The sequence below is a fragment of the Squalius cephalus genome (genome assembly GCF_949319135.1).
Source record: "Squalius cephalus genome assembly, chromosome: 3".
Classification (NCBI taxonomy): domain Eukaryota; kingdom Metazoa; phylum Chordata; class Actinopteri; order Cypriniformes; family Leuciscidae; genus Squalius; species Squalius cephalus.
The window spans coordinates 55,324,731-55,336,487 of NC_137124.1; the positions used below are offsets into that span (position 1 = coordinate 55,324,731).

Below are 11,757 nucleotides of genomic sequence, written 5' to 3' on the forward strand. Positions count from 1 at the left end.
TTATTCAGGATACTCCGTCTGGCGCGTGCGATGACGCAGTGAATAGTAACGATTCTCTCTGACCAATCAGCAGTCTGCCGTGTTTTCACGTCACATTTTAGTATCGCCTCAGCTCACTTAGAGCCTCGCCGGAGGTGATACGAAAAAAAGTACCTGGAAACAGGTACAGGTACAACTTTTACACAGTGGAAAACCAAACAAAGGCGAGTCGAGTCGAGTCGAGTCGAGCCGAGGCGAGCTGGTACTGTGTAGTGGAAAAGCGCCAATAGTGTCGGCCCAGATCCGGGCCACATCTGGTACATTCCGATTCCACGCTTACCAGATGTGGGCCGGATCTGGGCCGACACTATGTTGCTGTCTGGGTTGTTTGTAGATCGTACGAAACCATATGCATGAGATTGTACAAATTCATACGAATTAGCCACCAATTCACTAAAAAGGGAAACAAGTTACATATTGCCTTTTTTCTCCATTGCAGATGCGATTTTATGAAAAAAAGTGCATGTGGGTCCATTTTTGAAAAATTATGTCTCATTCCTTGTTGCATTTTTCAATGCACTTTCAAAGTGAAACGTCCAGTGACCGGTGCTTCAGTTTTCTCTGAAACAGTTAAACATGACTGTGGCAACACTTTATTACGTTTGTTGTTGTACATAAGTGCAGTTCACACAGCAGTTCATAAGTGAAATATTTGAAAAAAAAAAATCATAAGCTGTGTGAAAAGGAATAAAATTTGTTGCCGATTTACTGCCTCTAGTGTTCACTTCAGCTTGAAACTGCAGTGAATTTTATGTTTAAGTAGTTTTTCCTGTTATCCTGGGTTGCAGAAAATACCCTTTTCAATTAAAATGGCCAGACAGATGGTGGAAGATGGTCATAAAAATTATATTGTGATTTTGTTTTTTTTGTTTTTTCACTGGATTAATGTTTATAAGTGGACCACGTGGAAAAAAAGTACATTAAAAATACATGACCCCTTCAACACCACACTAATAAAGGTGTGTTTTTCTCTGCAAAGTTTTAGGCACTTAGTAGAGGCTAAATGTGACCATCTGTTCTAAAGTGTTAATGCAGCGAGGTTCTGTTCGAGTGTGTCTAATGCATAATGCCAGCTCTCACTTGTATACCATGAATAATGCATTGTTTAGTCAACAAACAGAAGTACACAAGTATTGCAAATCAAAAAAACGAAAAAACCGCAAAGGCACCCTGGCACTCAAACAGTGGAAGAAGTTTGTTAGCATATCCCCAAACCTTATTCAATGATTAATGAATAGTTTTCAGAGCTTCCAGATGTGAAACATATCAAACCGTTAACACACAAATAAATTCTTTCTAAACTGTGTGAATTGAGAAAAACAACATGCGTAAAATGCAGCATACTGTTAAAAAAGTGTCCTATAACAGAGCACATTAAGAATGACTCATAAATGCAATTGGTGTATTTTTAATAATAATCTATTATTATTATTAACAGCCTAGCAACCACCTAGCACAACCCTAGCAACCCCTCAGAACACCCTAGCAATACCTTAGCAACCACCCAGAACAACACCCTAGCAACTGCCTTACAACCACATAGTGCCAAGTTTTGCCACAGCAAGCACCACTTAAATGTTTTCAGAAAATGTCTAGTTATTATTATAATATTACAGTTTACATATATGAGTTGCACGAATGAGTCATTCTTTATGTGGTCTATTATTTATGTCCGTTTTCCTTTCATTTTATTTGCAACTCATATATGTAAACTATAATATTTATAATAATAATAACTGAATACATTTAAGTGGTGCTTGCTGTGGCAACACTTATGTGGTTGTAAGGCAGTTGCTAGGGTGTTGCTAGGTGGTTGTTAGGGAGTTGAGTTCTGGGTGGCGCATGTCTCTGTTTTTTCGAGGTTAAATTTTGAGGTAAATAAAACAAAGATTGGAGTACATTTTACATACTATTTTATGTAAAAAAACAACAACAAAAAAAAACCACCTATTTTAGCCTTTCTACTTTAAAAAATTGCATTTAATCCAATGCATTTCTTGCAGTTTCTTTTCTTATTACTTGTGAAATTTGCTAGCAATTTTCTGAGTGATTTTTTTCTTCTTTGCAAAGTAAATTCCCTTAATTTAGGTTAATTTTCTAAGTGCACAGCACCAGAATGCTTCATGAATAAGTTTAAAAGCATTCAAATGCCTTCTGTCTTGGCTTGATTTGGAATCACACCTTTAGCGTGTGTATTTTCATGGTCTGCTCTATGGAGATTATGTTTTGTGACATGAGATATACAGTAGATGTTGATCTTACTGAAAGGTTCAAGTGTCTGTCCTTGTAATCTTCCACAGTAGCTTATAAAGTGACTATTTGCTGCAAGATGTGCTCTTTCTCAAGCTTACTCTATTGACGAGTGTGCTCTGTCATTGCAGAATGTATACTACACCAGCACTCAGCAGTTATTCGTGGGCATCTTGAGCCCCACCGTTGACGATGATGACAACAAGTGCCTGGTGGATGTGAACGGCCGGCCACGGCTCATTGAGTGCAGCTACGCTGCGGCTAAACGCATGAAGCTCCACTGGCATTTTACTCAGGTAATACAGTCTGCGTTCTCACAACATGTTCTCACTCCTGGAGTGTACACTTAAAAAACTATTAAATTTTAATTCCATCAGGAAACGGCAACCTGCTTGTAATTTACCTCACGGCAGATGAATGAGTGACTGGCCAAATAGTCAACTAAATTGCTGTGCGCCATTTTGTCTGTCAAGCTAAAAAAAATAATTATAAAAAACACTAATAAAGCTTGTGGGTTTGGACAGTTTTCATTAAAACTAGATGCAATTTAGATGATTGCATGGAGTTTTTATAGCTGCATGTGTTCTTCAAAGTAAGAAAAATTGAGCAAGACATTTGGCCCATTTCTTCCATGAATTTCTATGTACAGTGAATATCTGTACTAAATGCACATTGTCTTTATCCAAGATACTTGTGCATCTGTTGACTACATCTTATTTGTGGATTATTTGTTTTTATTTGAAAAAAAGGGGCAGTGACATTTTGCTTGATGAACATAGATGCTGCCGTAAGGTCAATTACAAATGGTCAGCTGTATGTATCTGAAAAGGTAGGGGTGGCACTTTGGGATATCAGTTTCTTTTTTAACTAACCAACATTGCCGTTTTAAGGTTGCGGTTTTAAGCTGTTGTTTCTGTTCTTCTGCTCCACTGAGATGTCATGTTTTGTCAAGGACATTGCAGTGCTTGTTTGCGAAGTGGAAGAGTGACTGCCATAATGAAAGCTCATGTTTTTAGTCATCCAGCCAAGAAAAGAAAATGCTAACAAAACAACAATTCAGTCGAGCAGATCCTTGAGTTGAACAGATTGCAACTTTGATAACATTTCATTTCATTTTCAATTTTGTCACATATCATGCATAGTTTTCTGTAATGGTTAATCTGGTTTTAGTTTAATTGATTTATTTAAAATTGGTAGAAACTGCTAGCCTGGAAATCCAGACCTAAGTTTCATGGCAGTTCACATGTTTATATAATGTAAATAAGCCATGATGGTAATGGTAAACAGGTCTGGTTTGCTCTTTGGTTGCTGGATAAGGAAATAGTCGAAAGAGTTGTGTTTTCAAACTCTCCCAAACAAAATAAGTGGCACATCAAGCTAAAGGGCTCTTCTGAGATCCAGAGACAAAATGCTTACATATTTTATAATACGACAGATGCTATTTTCACAACTAAATGTAATTTCTCTTGAAACTAGAGCACTTTAATGTGTCAATTTTTTTTTCAATTTTCACAATGTGAGTGAATTGCGGGAACAGCAATCAGGTAGACTTGTGTTCTCTACTCTCCAAGTTTAATGTCAGCAAAGAACAGTAAAGTTAAGTTGATGTGCGTCTCTCTAGTCTGTCTGTCTGTCTGTCTGTCTGTCTACCCCAGCTGGGCAGTGCATCTTTTGGTCTTTCTGTGTCTTGCTTGCTAATGCCGGCCACTTCCAGGGCTGTTCTGTGACTTTGTGCATGACAAAAAAAAGTGAGAGTGAAATACAACAATTTATTACATTTGATAAACGACAAAGGGCAACAGTGTTTGTTTATAAACTGCAGCTCGGAAAGGATAACCGCGTCGCGCGTTAACATGCGTTCATAAGCACGTGCACGAAATGAAACACGCACTTTCCAGCAAAACATCTGTGGGGACCAGTACAATATATGGGCGCGATGGCACTCCTCATTATAGACGCACATACTTTTATTATCTAGTCCGCAAGTCAGTTTAGTTACAACTCTGCAATAAAGCAAGATGGAAAACAATGTATTGACATTGACTATTGATTTATAGGCTGCATTGCATTTCAAATGTTGATTGGCTGGACATACTGTTTAATATGGATGCACATCCCTCAGTAAATAATAACCATCAAGTATCAAGTGTTGCTTTTATCATTTAAAACACAGTGGCATGCTATGGCAAGCCATTTTAGCTTTCATTCATTCACAGGATGCATTTTTGATATCAATAATTAAATCTGTACCATTTAAAATGTAAATTCTTGATATTAAGAATGTACTTTTTCTAGTAATAATTTTCAACATTTTCATTAGTACTAGTTAAAGGAGGGAGGATTGTAGTGGGATCACTGGGGAATTTTGAACAATACCAGTTCTTGTCTTAGGACAGCTTTGATGAGCTTTTTTGATCCACTTCAAATGTTGACTAATGTATATTATATTATATTAAATTATATTATTGTAGTTTCATACACTTCACTCACAGTTGATATTGTAATTTCTTCTCAGGAAAAGAGTTTTTATTCCACTTTCTTCATTATTAAAATAATTTAGTGTAGAAAAAATGCACTGAACTTGTAAAATGTAAGTTTAAGCAATTAAACTAGATTTCAATATCAGTGGCTTACCTGTCGGGCTCTATACAGAAACTGTATTTTGTTACTGGTGCTGTTTACACTTTTAAAACAGTCATTGTGTTTTACAGTTTTAATACAACTTTTAATATAAAGCCATTTTCTTTAATAACAAGAAAGGGGATAGAAATAAAACAGCTGATGGATTACTTTTAATAATACTGATTTTACTAGCTTGTATGAGATGCATAAAGTACAGTGTGAGCGTCTGTTTATTAGAATTGTTTTCGCTCTTTATAGGACAGATGATGATGTTACTCATTGAAATGTGTGTCGGTTACTCTCATTAATTAGTTTTAGTCTTATCGCTTGCCATTTGTAACTCCTTTCTCCAATGATGAAATATCTCTGCTGCCTTTTGTGTTTATGTATGTATCTCACATTAGCTGTGGCTGAAGGCAACGCTCCAGTACAATCTCAGTCTCACGCTCGTGCACACATCGCCACTGGAATAGACGAGATCAATATCAAATTATGCTGGTCGACTTCTTAGACCTAATATAAGAGTACAAGGCTATTCTTAAAACAGCCAACTGACCAGATCTTTATATTGCATTGATTAGTAGGTCTGGAAACAGGCCTGGGTCTCTGGGATTGTGAGAGATCATTCATGTCGACATCAGCCAGTGATGCGCAACAGTTCAAGTGATAGGCTGATTTAGCATTGCCCTTCATATTTACCCTATGCCCACAGCTGGATGCACACCGCCATGTTAGATTTACCATGCTTGGATGAATCACTTTAAAGACTTTGGAAACCTGTAACCTTTAACACACTTCTTATGCACCATTATGAGTGGAACATTTGTGCCTCAGGCAGCTTTAGCAGATGTACAAAGACAAATGCCACATGCCCGTGACAAATTAGGGTGAAATTAGGATAAAGTGATGAACTCTTTCCAGAGAACAAACAAGGGAGTATTTTCAATATGCAAAAATAATATAAAAATCATCTTGCTTCATTCTTATTTTGTTAGTTTCAAAGAACACTTTGAGTAGGAGGGTTTCTTTAAGTGTCATTGCATTTGTCAAGAAAGAAAACGTGCAAAGTTAATTTCTAAAAACAATGAAGGAACCCTCAGATGTTGAAATAGCCATCAGAAATAACCCTTAATGATAAAATAACCCCCAGTTCCTCAAAAAGTGTGATGATTCAAGCTCAGGGTTAAGGATAATTCTTTGAAATCAATAACTTTTAAAACATTCAACTGTCAGCAGTATCAATAAACTGACAACGGGCGACGTTACTTATTTGCCAAGTTTCATGAATTATTCTGAGTCGTATAATTTTTAATCAAAAGTCATTGGGAATTTAAAGACTGCTATGTCAGAAGAAAGCATCATGAGATACACTGAAGTTGCATGTCAGTTTTTTTCTGGTTTTATCTTTGACTTACAGGTGTTCATTGTAATTTAAAACAACATAAAAATAATAATATAGGACAAAAGTAAGAAGGTTTTTGTATCTTTAAAGGAAGAACTGGGAAAGAGAAAACCACTTCAATACTGAATGGATGCTGAATTTAGCACTTAAAATAGACATTAGAGCAGTCTATCCAAAATAGTTTATTTCATATTAGACAGTTATTGAAGCCAGTGTTATTATCATTAACTAAAACCATAAAACATTTTCATTACTTAAAATAAAATTATACACACACACACACACAGTTGTGGTCAGAATTATTATCTTCCTTGGTAAAACATGATCAAAGAAAGCTATCCTTTGATCTTTCATTAAAAAAAAAATCACAAAAGTCTAACCTTTCATTCAAGTAAAATAATGAATCACATTATGAAATAAAAGTTTTTCTCTAATACATATTGGCCACGGTTAATGGTAGCCCTAGGAATTCTTATGAGTAAAATACATCTGAAGTATATTTTCTTTCATAATTAAAATTTTTAGCACACCAGGCTGACTAGGAACATAAAATTATCCAGCCATGACTTTTTGTTTCACAAGAGTATAAATATGAGGTGACACAAAATATATTATAAATCATCCATCATAGTAAGTAAAACCAAAGAATATAGTTTTGATGTGCAGCAAAAGATTGTTGAGCTTCACAAAACAGAAAGTGGGTGTAAGAAAATTCCACCATCAGGGGAATAATTAAGTTCCAATCAACTAAAGATGTTACGAATCTGCCAGAAAGAGGACGTCTGTCTATATTGTCTTAATGCACGGCGACGAGGAGAGTTTGAGTGGCCAAAGACTCTTCAAGTATCACAGCTGGAGAATTGTAGAAAGAATCTTGGTCAGAAAGCCTAAAAAAAATCATCAAACAGCACCCACATCACCACAAGTTGTCCTAATACTTGTAGCTTTATATCTTGTTCTCGTAAACTTAGAGGCAGCACAGTACAGGCTTCAGATAACCCTTCTTAAAGAAACTTATAGTGAATGTAAGCCTCTACTTGAAGACCTCCTGACCACAGCTGTGTCAGACGCCTTGAGCACCTCTCAAAGCGTCTGTGGGACTGAGACCACATAAACCCGGGTCTAAAGGCCACAGGCGTTCTCTTCTGTGAAAAGCAGGTTAAAATGAACTCTGGGAGTGGAAAAAATCAGCCACCCTATCTCAGTCCTGCAGTCCCATCCTCCCCGGCTTGAGATCAGTGCGGACGCTTCCTTCAAGCTTTTAGCCTCTTCTCTCATGTCTAAGCCTGCAGCGCTGCTGTTCCCTCGCAGATACACCAGCTGCGAGTTGAAAAGAGTTGAAAGATGAATATGAATTTGATGTGCCTGATGTCTCTAAAGTTTGACCCAAACCTTCAACCTGCTCAGGTTCTTCTCTTCATGAGCCAATTTGAACCCCCAAAAATGCTGTCAAGATTATGACTGTCGAATTTCGTCACTGAATCAAAATTATTAGTAGTATTTCTCATTACCATAACAAATATAGTGCAATAGACAATGGATGCAATTAATGTCCCTGACACATACAGTACATACAATTTAAGCTTGAATTGCCTACTAATGGAAAACATGTTTTTCATGTCTCATTAGTTATCATATATTTAACAGTTCTAGCACACGTAGATTTTTGTATGATTACATAAATACTAAAATACACATAATTAATGTATAATGTATAGTATAGAGATGTGCTAAATGTTATTAATCATTTTAGGTTTAAAAGGTTTAGGTTTAGTGACAAATATGCTTAATGTCATCAAATGTATATAATGCACATACCTAAAAGGCCTTGGTAACATTTTATTTCACACTGTCCTTTTAATGTATGTTACATGTACTTTTGCATAATTATTTGCAACTAACCCTATACCAAACCATAGCACTTTATTTTAGAGTACTGTTCCCCATGTACATACTGTATTTATTATAGTAATTACAAAAACTGGGTAATAACTAGGTACAAACCCTTGAACCTATCCCTAAACCTATCCTTACCCCATGTAGTTACCTTATATTACCAGTACTTTCTTAGGTAAGTACACTGTAAGTACATGTAAGTGCACATACTGTAAAATAAAGTGCAACCCCAAGCCCTAATCCTAACCTAACCCTATAGTAAGTACGTTGCTAATATTACTCAGTACATAAATGTATAATTACACAAGACTCCTTAAGATAAAGTGTAACCAAAGCCTGTAATTTAATCATCAATGTCCACTTCATTCAAGCCCACTCAAACAGTGCATTCATTTCATTCATTCATTCATGCGTGTCTTTTGACCAACTGCAACAGTCACTTTTGACAAAGTGGCATTCAAATCATTTTGGCCCTGTTCACACCTGGTATTAAGATGCGTTTTGGTCGATCGGATCACAAGTGGATGACGCTAAATACAGGTGTAAACGGGGTCAAAAATGCTTTGAGCTTGTCCACTTTCGACCTCTTCCAGAGGTAGTGAAAATGCATTTGACCGGATTGCTTTCATAGTGTAGATGTTAATGTGGTCGAATGTGTTCAAACAGCCACAAAAGACCGTCTTCTCTCCGTCTACTGATCTAATGCATGACATTATGGGAAGCGCGTTGGCCAGACGGGATTTAAACTTTGTCGGCTGGGGATCCAAAGTTTAATTTGAAGAGGAAAAATGTACCAAGCACAATGTTCTCTCACTATTCCTGATTTCTAACACACACTCACAGCGTTCGGCTGGTCTTGCGGCTCCAGAGCAGAAACTAAAGCTGCTGCTCTCTATATGTTTTCCGTCATCTCTGGTCACATTCATATGTAAATTGCACAAGCTTATTTTGTCCATTAGATTGAAAGATCTGAAAAAGCTCACACAATTACCCATCCTTAGACCCTCCCCTCAAAGAAATCAGGACAGAAGTGGTAAAAAGTGGACAAAAAAGACGGATTAAAACACCAGGTGTAAACGGGAATGTGTCTCCCTCGTCTGCTTGTGATCCGTTCGACCAAAACACATCTTAATACCAGGTGTAAACAGGGCCTTTGAATGAGATGTGACTACGTTGGCGGACAAGATCTGGGGACTATTTTCAACTTTCATTTCTCTTAAGAATCTGTAACGAAAGTTATCATCAATTCTAAATGTACATGTTTTTTTTTTATAGCTGAGAAGTGGTTTAGGCCTGAGGTTTGGGGCTCAAAAATATTGGCATAATTGTAAACTGTGCCTATAGAAATACATTCATGCTAAAGATTTGAAAAGGTCTGTAAATACTTTTACCTTTTAAATGCTGTCACTTTGTCCAAATGCTACATTTCAGCATCTTCCCAAACACAAAGATTTATGTGTAAGTTATGTATGAATGACTACATTTTCTTTTGAGATCACACTGTAATGGCAGATGAGATTTTTCTGATCATGAATTGTGAAAGGTTATCCTCATGAAAGGGAATTTGGGGGAAAGATGGATGAAGCCCCGACAGCTCCATCCATACAGGAACATGCCTGGGGAAAGTCGAAGGAGTCTGTAATGAAATATATCTATTTTCTTTCTCTGTTCTTCAGGGAGGCTCCATCCAGAATACAAAGTCAAAGCGATGCCTTGAACTCGTGGAGAACAATGACAATGAGTTCGGATTTCAGCTGGCCCTCCAAAAATGCACTGGCCAGAACTGGACCATCAACAATATGTTGCCTGGTAGCAACTTATGATGGTACCATCGAGACTGAAGAAGAATATGTGGAACTGGGACTGCATCAAGGAATTATGAAAAGCTTAAGCACCTGGATGTCTCTTTTTGACTTTGACATCTTATGATAAATGTTAAACATTTTTCTTAGCTACTGTACTTGTGCATATTGATAAGCCACATGTGGCCGATATTGCATTGTGTGTAATGAGGATCTACACTGTACTGAGATTTATTTTGTGCAAGGTATACTTGGTTTTGTCTTGATTTGAAGGTTGTATCGGCTCCAATTCACACATTGAAGCCATAATTGCTACTATGTAGCAAAGCTTTGGCAACGTTCTTGCTGTATTTCTTTCTAGTGTCTCAGGTTTGTAGGGTTGAGATTATTTTGAAATAACTCTGTACATTTTTGGGACATGCCAATATGTTGGAACATATCTAGATACAATCAACTGTTTTATATCTACATGTACAGTAAATATTCTCAGTATTTATAAGTAATGGCAGTAAAAAGAACAAATGCTACGACAAATCGTGAGTTCTGCTGTTTCAAAGTTTTTTGTTTTTTTTACACAAGACCTTGTACCATCATTCCTGTAAGCAGAGACACATCTATAGTTGTCATGACAGGTTAGGTAATTCCTCGCAGTGTCAGTGCTTTGGTTCAACAGATGTGCTCTCTCTAGAGTTACTTAGAAGATACACTTGTTACGAATGCCATGTAGCTGAAGAAACAAACAATATATTCCTTCAAGATCACACAGTATTTTATAGCATTGGTTCTTACCTTGAGGAACTGGTGGATACAATAATTATAACTAACCATAGTTCTGCATAGTTACAAATGGCAAAATAAATAGGTCTTTCAGTTTCTACAGTTGATGTCAGAGCAGTGCGCGCAATCAAATTCTACGATAATTTGGGTGCAAATGCATCTGTGACTTGAATGAATAAAGCATTTATATAGCGTTTTTCTTATGTAGGGTACAACAGGGCTAAAAGCGCACCGGGGTAAAAGACGCCTTTGATTTTATTCTCCTCTAAACCACTAGATGGCACTAAAACTTGCTGCAGCACTTTCCAAAGCATCCACTTTTCAAGATGCACGTGAAAATTTAGCTACTCCTTGATGCAGTGGCGCTAATTTGATCTATCATTCGATGTTTTTTTTAAATGTTGTAGATTTAAGTAGCAAATGAGAATCACTAAAATGATTGAATATATTTTGAGACAAAGGTCTTCTTAATGATTTTCTGTTTTGTTCAATCTAATTAAAGCAACAGTTCTTCAATAACGGAAGTATATGTAAAAGTATGTATTTGGGGTAAAAGACGCCCCTGCTGTCGGGGCTAAAGGCACAATAATTAACATGATAATAAAAAGCTGCCTGACTTTTCCATTTGTTGACATGACATGGTTAGTTTCAGATGGTAAATATGGTATATTAAGTTGGGTGTCCATCTTAGAGATAATCACCATATTTATAATGAAACCACTGTGTTTAAAAATGCATCTCAGAATCTTTACTTTTTAAAATCATTTTTTTTTAAAATATTTTTATTTTAACATATTTTAATGACAGTATATTTATTGAACAAAAATTAATTATTATATTTATCAAAATAAACCGAAAATAGTGCATACTTTGAAATTAAGTGCTTTGCTAAGTTTAACTTCGACATTATAAAAATTGCTATTGAGCCTTTTACCCCTTGCCACCTTCTATGCATTTATAAGATTTTTA

General features: G+C 36.4%; 1 protein-coding gene across 1 annotated transcript in view; it reads left to right on the forward strand.

The window, feature by feature from the left end:
• The window catches only part of galnt18b (UDP-N-acetyl-alpha-D-galactosamine:polypeptide N-acetylgalactosaminyltransferase 18b), a 120,383-nt gene extending 108,975 nt beyond the window's left edge, over positions 1-11,408 (forward strand). The window contains exons 10-11 of the mRNA XM_079865578.1: positions 2,421-2,585; positions 9,886-11,408. Coding sequence (XP_079721704.1) covers positions 2,421-2,585; positions 9,886-10,032 — 312 coding nt within the window. The 3' untranslated portion in view covers positions 10,033-11,408. The remainder of the gene's footprint in view (positions 1-2,420; positions 2,586-9,885) is intronic.
• The last annotated feature ends 349 nt before the right edge of the window (positions 11,409-11,757 follow it).